This window comes from Glandiceps talaboti, chromosome 10 (assembly GCF_964340395.1).
Source record: "Glandiceps talaboti chromosome 10, keGlaTala1.1, whole genome shotgun sequence".
Classification (NCBI taxonomy): Eukaryota; Metazoa; Hemichordata; class Enteropneusta; family Spengelidae; genus Glandiceps; species Glandiceps talaboti.
Window position 1 is genome coordinate 397,955 of NC_135558.1, and position 24,546 is coordinate 422,500.

Here is a 24,546-nt window from a genome sequence, read left to right on the forward strand (position 1 = left end):
CTGTCATGAGTTCAGGACTAAAGCTATGGAAACCTGCCAATTTCTGAATTAAAAACTAATGAAGCTAAAACTCGACGTGTATTCCCAGTTAGCCGTCGTAAATCTTATGTATGTATGAATGCATGTATGTATGTATGTATGTATGTATGTATGTATGTATGTATGTTTGTATGTATGTATGTATGTATGTATGTATGTATGTATGTATGTATGTATGTATGTATGTATGTATGTATGTATGTATGTATGTATGTATGTATGTATGTATGTATGTATGTATGTATGTATGAATGCATGCATGCATGCATGCATGCATGTGTATGTATGTATGTATGTATGTATGTATGTATGTATGTATGTATGTATGTATGTATGTATGTATGTATGTATGTATGTATGTATGTGTGTGTGTGTGCGTGCGTGCGTGCGTGCGTGCGTGCGTGCATGCATGCATGCATGCATGCATGTATGTATGTATGTATGTATGTATGTATGTATGTATGTCTTGCATGTTTCGGTTTTAAAAAGTTGAAGAGGAATATTTACTTGATTATGCATACAAATTAGAAATGAGGTTACATGAAAAACACCAGTCCATATATCTGTTCATTTTATTTTATTCATTCAGTATTTTCCTTTTGTAACTGTTTCACGGTTTACGATGAAAATTATAAATTGTCTACTTTATATAAGGGAAAGTTAAAGACTCTTTGAAATCAAAATCTATTGACATGTGGAAGAAATCTGTGGCAAGTAACAACAAACTTCTTGTTGAAGTTGGATACCAGTAAAATTTGACCAATTACGAAAGTTTCTCAACCATTTATCAGCACATTGGCTCAGAACACCAGTGATGACACCAGTGATGACACCAGTTATGACACCAGTGATGACACCAGTGATGACACCAGATCGATAAGAGAAAGACACTGTAGGAAAAAATTTCACCCGATAATCATGGTACACTATGCATCAAACTAAGACTGTTGTCAGAATTTGCGGCAGGGGGCCTAGGGAGAATTGGGGGGAGGGAGGGCATGAAAAAAATAAGGGGGCAAAGGGGGGAGGGGGCATGAACATGTTGATGGTCTGAAAGGGGGCGCTTGAAATATTTTGCTCACGGTGTGAACCAAATTAAACCTCAGAAGCAGTCGTTCATCGAGTAAATTTTAAAATTTCTCGTATATATCTTGTCCATGGCCATGATAGAAAGGTATCCGAGCTCTTCGAGCGTCAATGATAGAAGTCTACCACCCGTATATATCGAATAACGGTATCAAATCCAAGTAGTGGCGTGATGAGTCCTTATGACATGGTTATTAAATTCGTCTAACATTTGGACTTCATTCTTCCATTTTATTACCGATGGTGATATCACACGCAAAACGCTAACTTCACGAAGCTTTGGAGCTCTTCTTTTCGTTTTTTGTTCTTCGACTTCTGATGTTCTGCAATAGTAGATTTATTGTACAGTTCATCGTGCTATCCATTACAATTTGTTCCTCTTGCGTAAATTTCGAAAGAACGTAATCAACCACTTCCTCTCTCCGTGCTGGTCTGCCTATACCGATCCGAAGTCGAACCATTGCCTGAAATAATACATACAAGCCTTCATTGAAGACATACTCCCACCCCTGGTGTTTTTATGGCAAAAATATTGTGCAATTTAGAATGGTGTTTCTAGATACAAAATTTCATAATTAATTGACCAATTTGCTATTTGACCTTGAATATGGAGGTCAAAGTCAAAGGTCAAGGTATGCAAAGAAAGCTAACCTTTGGGGCATAAACATTTAAACGCAGTATTTGGGTATTCAGAAAGAAATATTTCGGTCAGTTCATCTTGACAATTAATGTTTAAGGTCAAAAGTCATGGTCTCATTACAAAGCTCATCGTTGATAATGTGAGGATAGACACCTGAATGGTGCCCATATGTATCAAAGTTTTGGAGTTGAGGTAACAGGCAAAATGTGCTTTTCGATCACAAATATGGCCGCCATTTTTGCTATACTGGGCAAGGTCACAAAATTAAGAGACTTGCATATGCCTCAGCATGTCAAACCCAAGTCATGATTATAATGATATCACTTGAAATGTTTTATTCAAAAAGATATAAAGATAACGCAAATTTGGCTATTTGGAGAAGAAGACTTTCAAGGTCAAAGGTCAAGTCTTAACAGAAAACTCATAATTGATAATATGGAGGCAGGCAATTGACTGGAGTTAATACTTCCTAGTAGTATACTACACCTCCAAAGTTATGATGCATAATGTGAAATTTAACAACAAATATGGCCGCCATTCGGCCATATTTCATTCAGTCATAAAACAAAGCGTCATCATTCATGATGTCTCACATAGCATGCTACCTTTGTGTCCGGTTTGGTTGAAATTGGTTGGTGTATGTCAGAGATATGAGGGTGTAAGTACGGACCGACGCACGCGACGCACGCACGGACGCACGGACGGAACCCAATGTAATAGACCCTCCGGGTGGTGCCTGTTGGGGCTAAAACAGAACATAATGCATAAGATATTCGTGATACTATGGCCATCGCCAGCGATCGTACAGAGAGCGGTTGTGGGCTGCAATGTCACCTCATCCCTACACCCACTCCCCATTCATCCATTTTTACCGAACAGATACACATACACTGATTTTGCTGGGTGGTTCAGGAAATACTAGAAACGTCGATCAGATTGTAATATTTCACTAAATCCCACATCTAGACACATGTCAAATAACAATATTCCATAATATCTGTAATCCGTGGACATAAAAAGATCTGACAAAAGAGCTTCCTGCCATACGGGGAAATACTCTACACACATCACCCTATATGTGCTCAACTGTCAGGTTAAGGCCACCCTCTTTAGATAACAGTCACCTAGTCATTGCCCTAGACAGATTACAAGTACACCCGTAGTATGAACGTTTACAATCTCTTTGACTCTCTATGTTACCCCTGTGACCTCTAATTGAACTGAACTGACCTGTAATTCACATCTTCAACTTAAAAATACCCGTATGTACTCAGTCTGTGTATGGTTGTTACTCAAATTGAGGTTACGTTGAACTCGAAAGGCCTTGCACATAATCCGCACCCTACATAAAAGCGGTGCATCATAACAATAGTTTGATGACCCCCGTGAGCACAGTATAATTTTTCAAAGCAGCTGAAATACTATGAATATTGTCTACCATTATAAATATCAATATTACTATAATTTTATTACGAAGAGCTATGTCCGCCTCCAATGTATGTGTATTTATTCACAGACAAGCTAAGAAGTTTCTTCCTTGCCTGTGATTTATTAACAATTCAAGGAACGTGCGGCTAGCTAATCTTTCGTGAACGGATGAATTTCGAAATATACATTACGGTAATTACTCAATCGAAGCAAATTAATCATGGGCACACCGTGATAGCAAGTTTAGTAATCCTGAATTTTAACGTGTACACCCTTGGGTACTACATGTAGTATGACATTTATGTGGATTTGCCGGTGAAAAGAGGTATGGAAGTGGGAAAATGTTAATTCCGTGAATTTCACAGGGAACCAAAGTACATGTGTTTTAATTAATTTAGTTTTTAACTGCTCGTAGTTGCACAACATAGAATCAATTGCTTAATATATTTATCGTACGTATAATAATCCAATTAGGTTTGAATATATAGAAATTTGATATGATGGTGGTTTGGAGGTCGTTTGAAAGTAAACTGACGACTATTTGGTATAATTTCATTTTTCGTTCAAACGTCTGCATGGTGACGTTGTGGTAGTTTAAAGATTCGAGAGAAAAAACAAGAACTTTAAAGTGCAAAGTACAGACACATTCTGAACGCCATAAAAATGACATTTCGGTACCTGACAATGACAATGGGATAACATTCCACGTAGTACTTATTATATCAATTGCATAGAATCCGTGGTCTTTCCTGACACACTGCCCGAACTCGTGGCCTTGGCTCATATTTAACCTAGGTCTTTGTATGATTTCAGTATGCAGAGATATTTAACAACAATTGTGGGTATTCACTCCTGTTTGTGTATGTGTTTGTGTGAGTCTAAGTAATCAAACTGACCCCTGATCTGTTCTCCCACAATGAAATAAGCATTGTAATAGTTTTGTATGTATGTATGTATGTATGTATGTATGTATGTATGTATGTATGTATGTATGTATGTATGTATGTATGTATGTATGTATGTATGCGTAAATGAGACCATTCTCTGTCAATTTATTACACCCTCAATATTTCCTTGGTAATCAATCGCTCATACCAACGCTTTATTATCAAATTGTTCGACATGTAGAACTCGTATTGAAACTTGTCGCGCCCTGTAGCTTCTAAGTTTCGACCCTAAATATGATTGTTGATACATTTTATCCGACCTAGTTGCAGTTTATTGCATGCATATCACTTTCTGGTGGCCTTTACAAAAGACCAGCACTGTGTTCCTATGTCTTTTGTTGGCGAATGTTTAGTGCTTTGTCCGTAAAGTACAAATGGATATGGGTTGAACACCGCTCACATCTGTACTTTAGCGGTGTAATGAACGCAGGGTAGAGTATCGTAAACTTATCTTGGGCTTGTTGTAGCAGGGTTTATAGCCGTTCCTGGCTATGTCACTGCACTATGTAACATCTACGCATACAAATGGTACAAGTACTTGTGGGGTATGTACAGCTAAGGTATAGTAAATGAGTGCAGTGTAATAAACATCCGGGGCTTGTTGTCTAACCTCGCGATGACCTCCTTTCTAAATGACTTATGACCGAAACTTCTAAATTGAGATTTGAAGTGTTTTGTTTATCTATGAATGGTCGATTCCATCTGCACAGCTGAAAATCATAATTATCTAATATCAGTTGTTCAGTTATAATATCATGCAACATAAATTTGCAGCGAGCGAGAGAGAGAGAGAGAGAGAGAGAGAGAGAGAGAGAGAGAGAGAGAGAGAGAGAGAGAGAGAGAGAGAGAGAGAGAGAGAGAGAGAGAGAGAGAGAGAGAGAGAGAGAGAGATAATGGAATCGCACTGTAAACGTGTACAATTTGGCAACTAACACTGCCTTCGGTAATTACAGATCATGATATAATGGAGTTCACGTCATCGTCTACTCAATTTTGATGACATTTTCAGACTCCGTGCATCTTATGAGTTTGCGAGTACGGGGACGAAACTACTTCAAATGGTTGGAATATACCATTTGTGATATAGGGAATAGCAATTACAAAATAAAACAACCGCGATACTAATACATAGACCATTAGTTTGGAGTAAATTCAACGTCAATGCATCATTTCATGGTACATGGATTTTAGTTCGTTTAATTATATTTTTTAGTTCTTTTCATATTATCTTTTATTCATAAGACAAAACAAGAAAATTCACACCTAAAGGCGAGGTGTCTCTTTTCGCTCGACGGAACATACCGCTATACACTGGTGATGATGACGATGATGATGATGATGATGATGATGATGATGATGATGATGATGATGATGATGATGATGATGATGATGATAATGATGATGATGATGATGATGATGATGATGATGATGATGGTGATGGTGGTGGGGTGGTGGTGGTGGTTGTGGTGGTGGTGGTGGTGGTGGTGGTGGTGGTGGAGGTGATGATGATGATGATGATGATGATGATGATGATGATGATGATGATGATGGTGTGTGTGTGTGTGTGTGTGTGTGTGTGTGTGTGTGTGTGTGTGTGTGTGTGTGTGTGTGTGTGTGTGTGTGTGTGTGCACGAAATGTAAGCTATACACAAGTCACAGGACTCTCTACTATTAACATGATCCATATTACTATGTGGGATCCAGTCGACAGTACAATCAATACATTCGTTGTGTATGCCGTATCACTATCTCGACAACAACATCCTTGCACTTTCTCAAACAGTGACCTCAGACGCCCGTAAAGGTCGAATCGTGGACTCATGGCTGGTCGTTCGCCTCCGAAGGTCCTCAACCTCACAATCACATACGGTTGTTCGCCTTCGAGTATGCCAAGGACGATCGTTACACCTCGTCTCAAGGCTTGTCAATGACATCCTGAGACGGACGTCAACTCCTGTCGGCGGTGGCATAGCAACACCCTGAGGTAACCGTAACCTCATTTAACATTTAGGTGCCAACGAAAACTCTGAAAATTGTCTACAGTTCTATTTATCTTCGTCTGCAATTCCTGTTATGTACAGGTAACTTGATAGAGCTTCGACAGCCAGGAGGTGAGATATGGTTAACATTAACACAAACGACATCTCATCTCATCGTGACATGAATTCCGACGGATTCGGATACATCTTTGTATAAATCAACATCAGAATCTGATTTAAACGACCTTTGGTGAGAGAGAAAAAGTGCATGAAGAAACATGGAAAACATAATATCAAACTGAATAGCACAATGTGTTCTTCATTCAGCCATGGATATTTTGAGTGACCTACGGGACCTTGTCAGTTGAGAAGGAGACGAACAGTGACGGAATACTTAGGTCTCGTGTATTTTCCAGCTGAATAAAGAAAAAGATTAGGGAACAAATCTTTGACGTTCGAAGACACGGCATGCAGCAGACGTACCACCAGGTTTAGCATAACCAAAATATGCTTAATCAGGGAATTTGAACACAGCAATTAAAACATGTATGATCTCACTGTGGACAGTACCCAATCAAACTTAATGGGATAGTACGCAAGCAAACCTAATGGGACGAGCTTTTCTTCATTTTTTTAGTTTAATTGGAAGTTTACTGATAATATAAAGTAAAACTTGAAGTAAAACCCATCTAGCACTGTGTATATCTTGACTTGCCCCTTAAATGTGTCCACGTATAAAAATCGTTTCCATATTGAGTTTGTTTTTATCCAATAAATGTTATTTCTATACTACCCCAATGTCAAATTACGTTATCCAAGTCATATATTCAAATCTATAGTGACTCAAGACATACAGTAAGTAGAAAATAGTTATTATGAAATGAAAAAATAACTTAGCAAAATATCCTGGACTATACTGGTAATGACTACAAATGCTCGCTTTTATACAGCGGTTTCCAACACTGCGCAAATCGCTTCAATTATTACTGACACGGACCCTATAACGACACGGTCAACGGTTCTTTTACACTTCAACCCCAATGAACGACATTGGATCACGGCATTCACATTGCAACCTCTAGGTTCCTATTTATACAGCAATGACAGGGGCACAATCGTGGTTCAAATCTTGCCTAGCCAAACAAATGGCAGCTGCGACCTTCGAACACTGAGATTAAACTTGCAAGTTGGTCATCCTAACTATTCGATCATCATGACTCCACATCGACCAGATCTGGATTTTGTCCAAGCTTTCAACACAAACTACTGTAGTGGTTGAACTCTCAATTATCAACTACCATGCCCAAATAAAATGGATAAGTGACTCAATGGACTTGTTTGATTCTACTACTTCCCCACCCCACCCCCACCCCCACCCCCACCACCCCAATGGTATGCTACCACATCAAACTTTAGCAGAAAACCATCTTTTCAAAAATACATATTACATATTAGTAAATATCACTGGAAGATTCTGCAAGTTTCAAATCAAAATTTCAATAATGACTTCTAAAGATGCTCTGGTGAGAATGATTTTCCTAACTTTTCAAGTGAAACATACATGTAATTATGATACAGAACTAGAACTTAAAAAACCGGACCACATCCCTTAATAAGCACCTCAAAGATGAAAAAAAAAAACTCCAAGGATGTTTTTAGCAATGCTGTTGATGATGAAAATACATTTTCACAGGAAAGGCAACATTTTATTAGTCTACGAGTAAGTATAATTAAATTGCTACAAAACCAGCAAGCTATTCCACTTCTGTAAACGGTAATAGTCGTGAAAGTCAGATATCTAGGTCTCCGTGCACCACACAGAGATGTTAGAATGACCACATTTCCTTCTCAACGGGACACACCATGTCCGACTATTTCAGTAAATTGGTATAACCCAACCGTATGTAATATTCAAGGACCGTTCTATTTTGACTTCGCTCCAAGGGGTAAAATTTCTGTATTAACTAATGTACAAATGTAAGTCACTGTAGCCCAGAGAGTGTTGAATGATTCATCATGAACCGAACAAAAGCTTGTAACTGAAACGATATCCGGTTATGTTGAAAGACAGCGATCGATGACCTGCTCGACCAGGACATCCACCTTTGTTGTGTCGTGTTGAGGTTGCTACCGTTGTCGATACTATTTTGCGTAAGTCAAGGCTGGCGTGTACCTGTAATGCACCTGAGTTGAATTCTGGGTTAATGAATTTCCGGAGTAAACAACATCAGCGTATAATTCTTTAAGTCTTGACTTAAATTGCTTTGTGAAATTTGAATACCCAAACAAAACAGTTTTAAAAATTTATGGAATCCAGAAAAGATACCCAAATTCGATATAATCTCTGGGATTTTACTGAGGCGTACTACGGTGGTCTTATTCAACCGTAGACATCCTGCAGGCCTGAAAATTTTCTTTCTTTCAGATTACCATCTGATTGTTACATTTATTTGATCAGTGTGTATCACATCAAGTTATGGTGAGTACATGTGCGTGTGGGTAGGACTACTAGAAGAGTAAAGACTTCTGATTTGTTTCGAAACTCATTATTTGAACATTCCAAAGAAAGTGAGACTGTTACGAGGATAACAAGTGTAATTGTACATGTATTTTGGCTGATATAGTATAGTGTGTAAATAAGATCGTCGGCTTTCTTTCGTTGTACGTTTGAAGTAATGTTCAGTTCTGTAAAATGACAATTTGAAAAAATTAAAGTTGATTTCCCTGGCATGCAGCTGGTACGCAACCTGACTACTTTATACACATATATTATATGTTAATATGTCGATACATGTCTTTTATATAACATTACAATGTCTTCTGGTATCGATAAAACAGCATAGTAATTCGTACGTTTGATGACTACTTCCATGATCATGCAGTGTACAAGTCCTAGAGTTTACACTGCATGATCATGGAAGTCATCAAACGTACGGTCTTTGAAGTTGGAAGCTATAAAACGAATTCTGCTGCAGCAGCACACTATACAGTGTTAACCGAGAACACAATGAATATTCTGGTCAAACTAGCAATAATGTTAATAATGTCAGTTTGTATACGCTGTGCTCAAAGCGCTTTACAATTATTACTCCTGGCACGGATCTATAGCAACATAACGACCATTCATATTTCCCAAACTCGCTGGAGAGCATACCATACATTGTTGCGTCTGTAAGCGCATATGATTAAAGCATTTACATTGCAATGTCTATCCTATCAGGTCCCGTATACACGTGCTTCAAATCTTGCCCAAAGATTTGACCCATTCTGAAACAAACGGCAGCAGCGAGACTGGAACCTGGAACCTGCAAATTCCAAACCGATGTTACAGTACTGGTATAGATATTATCATAATCTAGTTCTATCTGTTATTGTCATTTCATATATGGATTATCCAAGCCATTCTTTTGTTCTGAGCAAAATTTTCCTATAACTTTGCCAGACAATCACCCCTAGATTTTAATCTTAATCCAAACTGGGCCGTTAGACGTGATCCGAACGCTGTTGTTTTATCTACTAGTACTCAGTACGTTGTTTGAAACAACATATTCGACCCTTGCACACACTTACTCTATTCAACTTTGTTCAGCGTGAACTTCGTACAACAGACCGTACTTATGGGGGGGGGGAGAGAGACAAGTTCATATAACCAAACCACGTTAAATTTACTGATAATTAGATATTGTATATGTATAAACCAAGTTATTGTCTTTGAACAGAAAATATGGATTATATATTACCCTGGTTGTTCTACGCCACGACAACCTGTGCCTGGTTCTGCAAAGCTCAAAATGAGTCAAAACGTTACAAATTGCAATTATAATTCTTTTCCTCGATGTTTCATAAATTATACACGCTCACGAATGTATAATTATTAATTATTTAATTTTCCAATATATTTCTTCATTTACCCGGAAAATACTCGTGACCTAAGTTACATTGTCACTACTCGTCCAGTGACAAGGTCCCATAGCTAGGTCATCCGTGTTTTAAATGGCTGAACGAAGGGACAATATTGAATTGGGAGATAATCACTTTCTTTTGCGTGTGACACCATTGATAAACATATAGTGGTTTGTTCTGTTCAGGGCAGTTACTAGTATTTCTAAAGTCGAGATATCAATATAACTTGCTATCCTTAATATGTTAATGAGCAACGATCTGCAAAGAAAAAATGCAGTAATATTGGCAATATTTTATTGAGCCAGACGACATTTTGTTTCTAGCCTATTGGCTTAAACTGTAAAGCGTTGAAACCTTTTTTTAAAATTAAGTACGTGCACAAGGCAACGGGTGGTTCGTCACGTAAGGATTAATTGAAATGTTGACGTCATAACGTCTGTTATAACAAGGTTGTATCTGAGGTGACATGTCTACATCATGTCGACCATTTTATAATTTCAGAAATCGTAAATTGGTTGATACCACTTTATTGTCTGTAAATGTAAAACTACAAGTCTGCCTGGCTATTCCATTTTCACACAATCTCTATCACCCCTCCCCCTGCTTCTGCAGTGAAGATGCTATGAGCCTATGTTGCTACGTTCTTGTTGTGGGCTGGCTATTCCATTTGAAATTTCAGGGGTGGGCTTCAACCCTTAGCTGTGTATAAGAAACCAAACAAAGAATCGTGATAAAATATATAATATATAATGTATAAAGAATTTCATTGACAGCTCTACGACTTGATTTCCATCGTAGATTTTCAGTAATGTTCTAAATTAAATGCAAGATGTTCCATAAAAAGTTTATCTTGACATACTTTCACGGTATTGTAGTTGGAAATTAAATATGTTTAATTTGAGTATAATGTCATATCTCGGACAGGAAATTGAGTGCAATTTTTGAGTAAAATTTTCGTTTGCATCATCATTTACCCACAGTTGTTTTACTCGCATAGTTAATAATGCTTCGCATTGAACGCAGTGGCTTGTAATCAAACCTTTTCAGTTCAGCAAGGTCTGGGACATCGAGGTCAAGGTCATTGCCATTTGTCTCTATGCTGAATTAGTTCAGTGACGCTTAAACGACCTGAGATACACCTCTCTGAACTACCGATGACCTGCACAGTAGGGCATTCACCTGAATTGGCCCTTTGTATCCACGACTCACCCGACAACTTCGGACAAGTAATGTTAAACGTAAGGGCATACCCTAATTTCTGGCGTCGACCACCTGTCTAATTATCGTTCGTTCCTTTTCATCTGGAGGCCCTTGTTCATGCAAGGATTAATACTGCAGTCTCCGAAACGCAACTGAATACATAATCGGATAAGACGAGACGGCGCCGTTACAGTTACAGGCCTAGGTTTCGGCATTTGATGTTTTGCTCTCAAGTTTTCATCAGCTCAAAATCTTCGCTATCCGGCGGACAAATGAAACGACGCCTTGTTACCCGCACTACTTTGATTGTGATTAGTATTGCGAGCAATGATTTATGAATTTCACCATTTTCTGACTACGATTATCGCCTGGCTTTAAATACAAACCTTCTTTGTCATTGTCGTAAACCACGACCTCTTTTACGGCACCGTCAAAGACACCGTTTTTCGATGTATCACAGAACAAATGACCAGCTCTGGTTTGTGACTCAAAATGCTTCTTTGCACGATCTTAGACTTAGACTTTGGAGAGTGTCTATGGTATGATTATAATATTCCTCTGATTTTCTACACTCAATTCACGACAATTATCATCCGGGTAACTTGACGATAACCACTCGCAATTGCTTTCGGAAATCGTGAAATAACGAAAAAGAGCATAAATCGATGGAAAACACGACGTGATATGATGTGAACATGATTTGATTTGAATTAAATCGGGTCTACACGTTTTGTTGTAATTTGTTAGACTAGGAGTGGTCGGGATGATGTGTTTTAGGCCTCATAGAGACAAATACGGGAAGAACTGAAAAATTAAATAAAAAATAAAATCTTTGTTTATGAACACTGTGAATTTTACCAAATTGCTTTGCCGAAATCTTGTGTATATACACAGTCATGTAGCTATTGTACATTATTCGACTAACGTACGATTCCGATTTGTTGATCTATACTTGATAATAAACATTTTAAGGTTGTTTTTTTTTTGCAATTATTGAATCACTAGCATGGACTTGTTTATGTTGGTTCTTATTTATTTTATTACAAACAAGTCATCTTCGAACACACACTGCCCAACGCTTCAACTTACTTATTCATACACTGAATTTTTACGACATATGGCCGCCATTCGTTCATCATTGCGAAGGTCATGAAATATAGTATACATGTGCATAATTGGACTGCAATATCTGACAGTTCTGCTTGGTTTGATTGAAACCGATCTATGCATGTCAGAGGTATACAACATCACTTTGAATATTTTGGGTCATTTGTCCGTGAACATCTAGTTTAAGGTCAAAGGTCAAGGTATCATTAGAAAGCTTGTCATGGATAACATGGGTGTAGACATTCAAGTGAGGTATCCACTTTTTAAAGTGTCCAGAGTAATTGAGCAAAATGTGAATTTTGCAACCATTTTGGCCACTATTCGGCCATTATCACGAAGGTCAAGAATCAAGCCTTGTTTGCAGAAGATCGAGGTCAAGGCCAAAAGTCAAGGTCTCATTAACAAGCCGATCTTGGTTAACATGGGTGTAGACACTCAAATGAGGTCTCTATTTATTAAATTTCCACAGTTAGTTGGCAAATGTGAATTTTTACAACAAATATGGCCACCATTCAGCCACTATAATAAGGTTTGTTTGGAATCGGCTCTTGCATTTCAGAGATACAGGTGGACATGAACGTATGTACGCACACATACACGGGTAGATGGACCCCAACATAGTACTTTTAGTAGTTCCCCTCCGGTTTCGCCCGACTAAAAAAATGTCCATTTGTCATCCATATTGCCACTTTAAACGAAAAGACTTCTCATATTCTAGTTTGATGGTAGATGGGGGGGGGGGCGTTTATTCGGTACACAAGTACTATAACCTTGAAAAAATAGTACCATTTTTTATGAGCGTGATATGATCAACATTTATTTTAATAACCTAGGTCACTGTGCTCTAGTTCGATATATTAGTATTACGCATAGGACTACACGTAAGTGGGTTATACATCCGGGGTTTTACGCCTACATCAATCTATTTGCTGACTCAGTGCCAACAAGGGGTTTGTGCAGTTACATCGTAACTCGAGTACTCACGTGTGATTTCCAGGGAATTGTACTCGACTTCGCTCTAGTTCTCCGATGATAAGCTTTGCGTGAACGCACTTTTAAAATGAGAGGCAAAATTGACGTTTATCAGAAAACTTTGCCTTTGGCAGTATTGCATCAGTTATCGGTGATAAAACAGAGAGTACACATTTACTGATTAAAGAAAGGAAGTTGTGACTGTTAACGCTTATGATATTGAGATTAACACTTTTTAGGAAAATAATTGATATGCTAAGGCTTAAAATTGCGAGATTAATCTTTACACATATCACAATTCATGCCAGTACATGCAGTAGGCATATTATTGCATTGGGCGATACCATACACATGGAGGTATAGTAAGGACAATCTGTTTCCAATGCATGAGCAGTTTACACGTATACATACCACCCCTATACAGTTCGAATGGTGGAGTCTCGCACGTACACACGTACACGAGACACAATCCCTCAAGGTGACGTCAGAATGACCTCAACTGAATTCAGGACATGGACGATCTTGTAAAATAGTCTATGAAGATTTCTCTAAGAGTAGACGGTGGACAAGATAAATGCAATATCAACATTGTGAAACAACTAGCAATAAATTATACAATATCTTTTCAGACTGTCACAATATATTTTGTCAACCATACGATGCAGTGCATGTATCCCGGCATGCATTATTCGATAGCTACGTCAATCAAGCATCCATAAACCAGGCTGAGTATTCATGAAGTGGGAGTTTCCGTGTTCTGAGGACAACGACCCGTGTACTGCAATCCGCCCTACTTTCATATACTAGTATACAATAAGCAGACTCAGTATGCAATTCTTGCGAAATGAGTAATCCCTATTAATGCATATAGAACAGACTTGTTACTAGCAGACGTGACGTGATATTTGGGTTGATTTATATGAAACAGTGAAGCATTTGAGCAGCCTGGCAAATATAGTAGAAGTGATGTAATGAAACAGTGAAGCATTTGAGCAGCCTGGCAAATATAGTAGAAATGATGTAATGATACAGTGAAGCATTTGAGCAGCCTGGCAAATATAGTAGAAATGATGTAATGAAACAGTGAAGGATTTGAGCAGCCTGGCAAATATAGTAGAAATGATGTAATGAAACAGTGAAGCATTTAAGCAGCCTGGCAAATATAGTAGAAGTGATGTAGAAGGTGATCATGCTAAAGGAAACACATTTACAAATATCAGCGTACCACATGCACGTATATTGGAGAACTTTTGCTAATGCTAAAATTCAAGGGGTGAGGTGGACCGGGGGGGGGGGGTAGGAGGAGGCAATTTGGGATGTAGTTGGTGTCTTTCGTAGACATAAAACAATAATTACAGTAACTGCAATATTTAGTCATCCATTTGAACACGGTAAAAAACAAAAATGACGCCAATGGCAATGCATGGACACAGTTCGGGCAAGAACTTGATGATGTAATATTTTTACATGGGGGTGAGGGGGTGACTAATGGGACTTCATTAGTCCTGGTGAGGTGATTGGTACCCAATATCTTTGGTAAAATACACTGACATTTGACTGTGGCTACATACTTGACTACCCATCACTTGTAATGTTTAGAAGACACTTTCATTTTGATGTTGTGTGGTCTTAGTTGCTAGGCATATCTGTCTTCAATACAATCGTCCCATTCAAATTTCAGACCAATACTGCAAGTAGTATTTTATTAAGTTCTAAGATTTTTGACAAAAGACCACCTATTCCCCCTAACTTACAATTGCAATCAATGGGGGGGGGGGGGCATCTCGTTCTGAACACTTCATCTAATCATCCCTTGGAATGTTTCCGCCAGTGGTCTGGTAGAGTTCTAGTTCTTGGGTTAGAGTTTCTGACCAAACACATCTTTTCAAACATAATTTGCATATTTTTAAACTTTGTCAGACCTAATTTGCATTTCGCTAATTTGATTGCTTAACCTTATCTATTACAAGACATCATACCAAACATCACGACCAAAACCAAGGCTATCGATCGAGCGACTTAGGTCGTTCTATTAAAGTCGTTTACAGACAGACAGACAGACAGACAGACAGACAGACAGACAGACAGACAGACAGACAGACAGACAGACAGACAGACAGACAGACAGACAGACAGACAGACAGACTGATATCTACTTTATCGGTTCACTTGTGCTAAGAACCCAAGGTATCAATATTCTAAACGAGCACAAACGATACCACTAGTACTGTCTACAAATTACAGATTTGAAATATTGAGCCCACTCCAAAACTAGAGGGACTGTGGACTGACACACTGTCGTATTTGTCGGGTTTATGATATTCAAATATGTCCTAGCATGAACGCTAATAATGAACATTTGTTTGATGCCAAAAGTGACACACTAAAAATATTATGGTATCCATGGGTGGTAGGCAAGTGCATAAGAAGGCAATCAAGTCATCGGCTCGGACAAACCATCAAATAAATAATTGACTAGAAATATAACAGTTAGTTAGCTTGTTCGAATTGATAAGAATAAACACACGCCCAGGCATTTATATTTACTTGACCAAGTTCTAGATCAACTTTATAAGACCTTGTTTCTAAACAAAGCGACCTACAAAATCCATCGCGTGTACCACATTATACTACTAAATGGTGGCGTTGCCCCAGATTCTAAAGCCGCCAGCCCAAATAACACCATTAGCGTTCGACAATCTACAGTGACGTCCCACTTCTTAAATTAACATATTCATGAATTAAAGAATTAAGACGCAAGTGGGTGCAGCTATTCGCAATGTTCGTTGAATATTCTAAGTCATGCCATATATACAGAACCCCGAGAATTGTAATTGATAGGATGAAGGTTAAATTTAAACTTTACTATTATCAAGCTCTGTCAAGCAGTATGCGAATATTCTCTCAAACTATTAGTAAAAGCCTGCAGCGTTATTTTCCGTTGATGCTTGGACGACGGCGCATGTTACACTGTGCAGCACTGAGAGGCCCACAGGTTTTGTGATGAATTCGGTTTAAAACGACTGCTTCTTCAGTAATTTCAACTTGATAAAACCGTCACTTAAATTTCAAAGAAAGAAAACATGTTGCTATGTTTACTATTTAGCCATAGTTTACAGTTTTATGTTGATATTTTGGTTTGCGTTCAGTGGTTATGTACCGTACATCAGCATAACACCGTGACGGGCAAAACCCGTAAAATGTCCCACGTTGAAACATGAAACCTAATCATTTATCACCTATCACGAATATAAACCATCGTCAGTTTTCATCAGTAATGTTATTAATATTCATTAATCGATAACGCTATATTTCCAAAAATAAAATTGCTAGTCGGACTATCAAATTATAATACATGGATTCTTATCTGACGAGCTTCGCTGTGTGATGATTATAACCGAGCTGCATAACAGTAGATGGGCCCAAAATTATGACTTTTTGCTATGAGTAGCGGGCAAATTAATTAGATCTAAATACTATACAATACTACTAGTATATAGGTGTGCTAATGTTGATTAGAAGCAACTGGGTCAAGTATTATGGGTAATGAGTTCGAGATCCAGCTTTCGATAAAATGACGTCATGGTGCAGTGATATCAGGTCAACTGTGTGGCAGGACATTTAAATCAAGTGATCGATAAAAATAAAATGCACCTGCCCCTAGATGTAGGTCGGAATATTCCATTTGTCTTCATATAACAGGGGTGGGAGGTGTAGTGTAAAATGAGGCCCGGTTGTGTGGCCGTGGCAGTTTAATCATCATGACATACAATCTACAAATAACATTTTGCCATATGCAGACTCAATGTGATTTAGTGGCAATGTGTTGTGTCTACCTCTCTATTTATCTACCTACCTACCTACCTACCTATCTATCCGCCTGTCTGTGTGCGTGTATGTATGTATGTATGCATGTATGTATGTATGTATGTATGTATGTATGTATGTATGTATGTATGTATGTATGTATGTATGTATGTATGTATGTATGTATGTATGTATGTATGTATGTATGTATGTATTTGTCATCCATTCATCCATCCATCCATCCATCCATCCATCCATAATCTGAGAAATTTATCCAAAAAAAACATGAGGCAGTGGTATCTGAAACGTTCTTTGTTGCGATGGATAAACTTTGAATAAGTCTTTTGCATAAAAGCCTGGTTGGCAGTAAAAAATCAAGTGACTCTGAACTAACTGCCCTGGCTTACATGTTACAGATGTGCTGTTTCAATGTCACCTCGAGGTTGTCAGACCGTGACATGCCGATTGGAGCGTGTCCGCAAAAGGGAGTCAGAGCGTCAGTTTAATTTGAGCGTCCTATATATAGACATTAATTGTGATTCACCCGTATGTAGACTCGACCTTACGCACGTGTACTCACTCGTGTCCCAAAATGGGAACACTGGTAACGAAAAAATCCCCGGATGATAAGTAAACCGGGAAAAGGAGGACAATGGTAACCTTGTATTTCACTGTGAGTTATTCTATCGATAGTTCGAACTTTTAAAGTGTCACAGGCTCATAAAACACAGTCTCAGTGAAAATGCCAACATAAAAGGTATAAAGTTAACTTCAATACATGCCTTCTATACCAATACAATCCAATATGTCTTCTGACATTGTTAGTACATCAGATTGCATAGTAGGGATTTAGTTGACATTTTTCTACGTATAATAAATTACGTCATCGGATTGTTTATCAGTTATATCACAGACAAGTAAGAAACTTGTCTGGTTTTAAGGTTAGTCAATGCATAGACCCTCCACCCACGGGGTCTATGGTCAAGGCATCAGTATAGAACACTACGAGCATCGTTTGAATGCGCAACAAACTCTCCAATCACTTTCACAGTCGATGGGTTTTTTGTTTAGTATCGCCAAAGTGACTGGGAGTCTGTCGGTGTTGGAGTATGTCTGTCTCCCCCACACGGCTCTGTCAGGATTACCCAGCTGCGAAAGATACTAACCTACCCGCATAGTATAAGTCTAAGCGTTACTATCATCGGTTAGTTAGTCCACCGTACCACCCGATGCTGTGTACGTGTGAAATAGTTTACAAACTATCGTACAGAGCGTAAATGTAGAGAATCTGTTTTAAATGATCGTGCTCCTGGCCGCACCCTTCGGTCGACTGCCGAGGGTGCACTCACTTTGCACCAGCCGATTGGTAATACCACGTTTTATGGGGATAGATCTTTCGCTATTTGTGCTTCACGGTTGTGGAATAGGCTACCGCAAGAACTTTGTTGTGCAAATAATTTGAATGTTTTTAAGTCTAATCTTTTTTAGAAAGTTCACGTTGTGCAAAGCAGCTACTATTTTTCCCCCTCACGTTTTGGGGTTCTAATTTTACTGATTATTACCGTAACGTATCGTTTATGTACAGCGCCTTGAGATATCTTCTTACATATGGAATGCGTTTTTTTAGAAATAAATATTATTATTATTAATTCAACAAGCCATTCCTGAACTGCCGCTCGCCTTATATTTGGTAGATCGCTTTACTTCATGTAGTTAGCATAGTAAACACCCCGTGCATTCAATGCGGTCGTTGGCACTAATTTACAGTACACACCGTGAGATCGATCACGTCAGCGTGTGTACGCTGACAAGTGCGTTAACCTCCGTGTGCTTACATAAATAATGGCTATGTTGCTACGAACACGTTCCGATATGGCTTTGTCCTCAGACAACCTCTGTACAACTCGAAAAGTGTCATCGTACTTTCGAGTGTTCAGGTCAACTCGATAAGTCGATAAATACATTATCGTAATATCAAATTACGCACTAAATAAAACTGAAAAAATGAGTCACCTCGAACTTTTGAATATACGAACCGTGACCTAAAAGAGGTATAACACGTACTTGACCAAGTTTCCATCTCGATGATAACCTGATTTCATCACCTACTCATATTTCATCAATCTAAACTGTTTCTTAGTAATCCGTCTAAATCATGCACACCTCGTTTGGGAATTACTGAAAAACAATTGTTTCAATGATGGGATCGTTTGAGGAAATTTCATTTTAGATCGATTTGAATTCATACAAAACAAAATTAATGTTAATAATGACTTAATATGAAACAGTTCATATGGACTAATTATGAAAAAAAATATATTCAAACATTTTCTCTCTCTATTCTTATTTTACACTAGTCTGGTGTACTATATGTACCGGGGGGGGGAGAGGGGTATTCAAAGAATGTGTTGCGGTGTACTTTGATTTAAGTGAACATGGCGTACGTGTATATCACTGAGTATTTGTACGCTTTACGAGTCGAACACTGATATGTTGTCACGGGCACATTTCTATATGCTTCATTACAATATTTGTCAATAATTCCAGTCCATGGCGTGTACAAAAGTACGAGTTTTTGTATCACAGAGTAATATCATGACAGTGGTGTTTCAAAGAAAATGGGGGAGTGTAATGTCAAACATAACTACCTTGTCAAAATAAAGGAGAAATGAAAACGAATGGTAGAAACGGTTACAAAAACCCACCACTAGATGGCGCTACACATGGCGTGAAATTGCACTAGCATACATTCCACGAAATAGATATTCATAATACGAGTATAAAGTTGGCGTCAGATTCAGATTCAGATTCAGCTAGCGTCATATTGAGCGTCAGATTCAGCGTCAGATAGCCTCAGATCCGAAGACACCCGACGGACTCAATCAAAACTGAAATAATACCGTTGAGACTACATGGAAAGACTCTGCTTCACAACATTTTGATGGACGATGGAATGTCTCTGCTTGCACAATTTTTAAATTTTAAATTCAAATTTGTAAAAATGACAACATATTACACATGTAAACTTAGCTTTTACTCCCGGCTTCAATGTCTCTGTTGCAAGTATTTCAACTCTATTTCACATATTTTTCCCAAATAAAAATTGTGCAAGCAGAGACATTCCAACTTCCATCAAAAGGCTGTGAAACGGAATCTTTCCCTGTAGTCTCAACAGTATTATTTCAGGTATGATTGAGTCCGTCGGGTGTCTTCGGATCTGAGGCTATCTGACGCTCAATATGACGCTCAATATGACGCTAGCTGAATCTGAATCTGAATCTGACGCCAACTTTATACTCGTATTCATAATAATTTACTGACTTTGCTATATCACATTTTGTGCTTATTTACAATTGCATCATGAAATTATTAAATCAACAAAATTTGCAAAGACATAGTTTACGTTTTTATTTCTTGATTTTCTTAACATGTTAAAGGGTGAAACTGCATGTATTTTCCAATGGATTACTGAGAGATTCATCACTGAAGGCTCTCATTTAGTCACTGGCTAAATATTTTTATGATGATGATGACTGACTCTACAAACGGAAAGTAGAAATGCACAACAATAAATGACAAACAAGATTACTTACATCTGACCTTAGTGAATTCATCACTGATCGAACTCCATTATGGCCTCTGAAAGTAAATACATCATCATCATCATCATCATCATCATCATCATCATCATCATCCTCCTCCTCCTCATCATCATCATCATCATCATCATCATCATCATCATCATCATCATCATCATTGCTGCCATTGTCATCATCATCCTCACAACCATTATCATGATGATTAACACCACCACCACCAACACTACTACATAAAACATCATCATTTATCTACATTACCAACTGTTTTATTTTCAACAATTCCACTTAATAACCTACCTTGCACTCCCTGCATGTTTGATGGTGTATTTACCCAAGACTAAATCTAAATCATCATGGATAAGATATATATCCTTCGCTGATAACTGAAACTTCTCAGCTGTGAATGTAAAAACAGTCAATGATTATCGTCAACACAGAGTTTGTTCCTTTCAAGAATCTGTGAACATCTTGACGAAAGCATAAACCCTGTTCACTAAGTTATAGACACATATACATAGTACCAATAATTATTATATATCTACTACAAATTATTACATATGTACCAGAGATTATTGCATTCCTGCATGAAAATTAATTTTCAATTGAGCACATGATCGTTCATTCCACACAAAAGCATGTGATTGCATAGTGTCATGTTAGAAATTTGTTGTTTCGGATAAAAATGTATTATAATAATAACAGAACCCCATGTCATGCGAGTGCCAGTGTGGGTAGTCAGGGGCATTTGCAATTTGCACTTGAGCTTGTAGTGTTTTCTGTTGCACTTTATGAGCGTATCCCGAGTATGCCAAACTTGTACTCTTGCGTCATGGGGTTCTGTCATATTATTTTACTTGGTATATATATATACATATATTTCATCTACCAGTGTGTGTGTGTATGTCTTGTTTCCCACATATATGGCTACTGGGTGTCTATGAACTCACTGGTGCATGAACCAATAGCAGAACTTACACTAAATTATTGTCAGGTGTTCAGTAACTACAAATCATAGAGTTACAAATTGCCATTTACATTTATTTACAGTATGTTTTGAATTGATTACTGGCAGCTTTCAAAAATGAACAGTTATCTTATGTTACTCTTGATTGATCTGTTCAAAGAATGACACTGTTCTCCCAGAAAAGAATTATACATTCAATGAAAATTTGCCTTACAAAACTTGAGGACATCTCATATTGTTAACTGTCAGCAGCGTAGGCTGAAAGCAACTACACTATAAAGGCCAATGGACAAGACAGCTAGTACATTTCTATGTTGGCTAAAATTGATGTTTGTTTCAGAAAACTCAAAGGGGGTGTAAATCAAACCCCTCAACCCCATCCCACCCATCCCCACTTCTATTCCGTCACTTACCTGTCTTTGAAACACTCTGTCCATTAACATTCACGAAAAGCCTTGGTTTTAAGAGAATTAATTGGTGATTTTCTTCTATTGTTGCTATGGCAACATCACCCTGACATTCTTTATCTCTCTTCCAGGATAACTGCATCTCTTTTGCCATTCTGTTTACTAACGTCATGCCAACATTATGTCTACTATATGTATACACTGAACTATGGTTTCCCATGCCAACAACCTGAAAGCATCAATTTTTGTAAGTCAGATATTTTTTAAGGAAGCACAACAAATGATATTCACTCTACACTTTCAGAGCTGTTACACTTACTACACACAGAATAACAAAAGAAGTTCATGATCTATTACCATCTTACATTACTATCACATCTGAAATAAATTCATGATCTATTACCATCTTACATTACTATCACATCTGAAATAAATTTATGATCTATTACCATCTTACATTACTATCACATCTGAAATAAATTCATGATCTATTACCATATCTTACATTACTATCACATCTGAGGTAAATTCATGATCTATTACCATATCTTACATTACTATCACATCTGAGGTAAATTTATGATCTATTACCATATCTTACATTACTATCACATCTGAGGTAAATTCATGATCTATTACCATATCTTACATTACTATCACATCTGAAATAAATTTATGATCTATTACCATATCTTACATTACTATCACATCTGAGGTAAATTCATGATCTATTACCATATCTTACATTACTATCACATCTGAAATAAATTTATGATCTATTACCATATCTTACATTACTATCACATCTGAGGTAAATTCATGATCTATTACCATCTTACATTACTATCACATCTGAGGTAAATTTATGATCTATTACCATCTTACATTACTATTACATCAGAGGTAAATTCATGATCTATTACCATCTTACATTACTATCACATCTGAGGTAAATTTATGATCTATTACCATCTTACATTACTATCACATCTGAGGTAAATTCATGATCTATTACCCTATCTTACATTACTATCACATCTGAGGTAAATTCATGATCTATTACCATCTTACATTACTATCACATCTGAGGTAAATTCATGATCTATTACCATCTTACATTACTATTACATCAGAGGTAAATTTATGATCTATTACCATCTTACATTACTATCACATCTGAGGTAAATTCATGATCTATTACCATCTTACATTACTATCACATCAGAGGTAAATTTATGATCTATTACCATATCTTACATTACTATCACATCAGAGGTAAATTCATGATCTATTACCATATCTTACATTACTATCACATCTGAAATAAATTTATGATCTATTACCATCTTACATTACTATCACATCTGAAATAAATTCATGATCTATTACCATATCTTACATTACTATCACATCTGAAATAAATTCATGATCTATTACCATCTTACATTACTATTACATCTGAGGTAAATTCATGATCTATTACCATCTTACATTACTATTACATCTGAAATAAATTCATGATCTATTACCATCTTACATTACTATCACATCAGAGGTAAATTTATGATCTATTACCATCTTACATTACTATCACATCTGAAATAAATTCATGATCTATTACCATATCTTACATTACTATCACATCTGAGGTAAATTTATGATCTATTACCATCTTACATTACTATCACATCTGAGGTAAATTCATGATCTATTACCATATCTTACATTACTATCACATCTGAAATAAATTCATGATCTATTACCCTATCTTACATTACTATCACATCTGAGGTAAATTCATGATCTATTACCCTATCTTACATTACTATCACATCTGAGGTAAATTTATGATCTATTACCATCTTACATTACTATCACATCTGAGGTAAATTCATGATCTATTACCATATCTTACATTACTATCACATCTGAAATAAATTTATGATCTATTACCATATCTTACATTACTATCACATCTGAGGTAAATTCATGATCTATTACCATATCTTACATTACTATCACATCTGAGGTAAATTCATGATCTATTACCATATCTTACATTACTATCACATCTGAGGTAAATTCATGATCTATTACCATATCTTACATTACTATCACATCTGAAATAAATTTATGATCTATTACCATATCTTACATTACTATCACATCTGAGGTAAATTTATGATCTATTACCATATCTTACATTACTATCACATCTGAGGTAAATTCATGATCTATTACCATATCTTACATTACTATCACATCTGAGGTAAATTCATGATCTATTACCATATCTTACATTACTATCACATCTGAGGTAAATTTATGATCTATTACCATATCTTACATTACTATCACATCTGAGGTAAATTTATGATCTATTACCATCTTACATTACTATTACATCAGAGGTAAATTCATGATCTATTACCATATCTTACATTACTATCACATCTGAGGTAAATTCA

The 24,546-nt window shown here is 37.1% G+C and overlaps 1 protein-coding gene across 1 annotated transcript in view; it reads right to left on the minus strand.

Annotated features, from left to right (window-relative positions):
• Positions 1 to 1,146: 1,146 nt before the first annotated feature.
• The window catches only part of LOC144441330 (putative peptidyl-tRNA hydrolase), a 26,460-nt gene continuing 3,060 nt past the window's right edge, over positions 1,147 to 24,546 (minus strand). The window contains exons 2-5 of the mRNA XM_078130886.1: positions 22,085 to 22,307; positions 21,005 to 21,104; positions 20,702 to 20,747; positions 1,147 to 1,589 (exon numbers count right to left, since the gene is read on the minus strand). Coding sequence (XP_077987012.1) covers positions 1,395 to 1,589; positions 20,702 to 20,747; positions 21,005 to 21,104; positions 22,085 to 22,307 — 564 coding nt within the window. The 3' untranslated portion in view covers positions 1,147 to 1,394. The remainder of the gene's footprint in view (positions 1,590 to 20,701; positions 20,748 to 21,004; positions 21,105 to 22,084; positions 22,308 to 24,546) is intronic.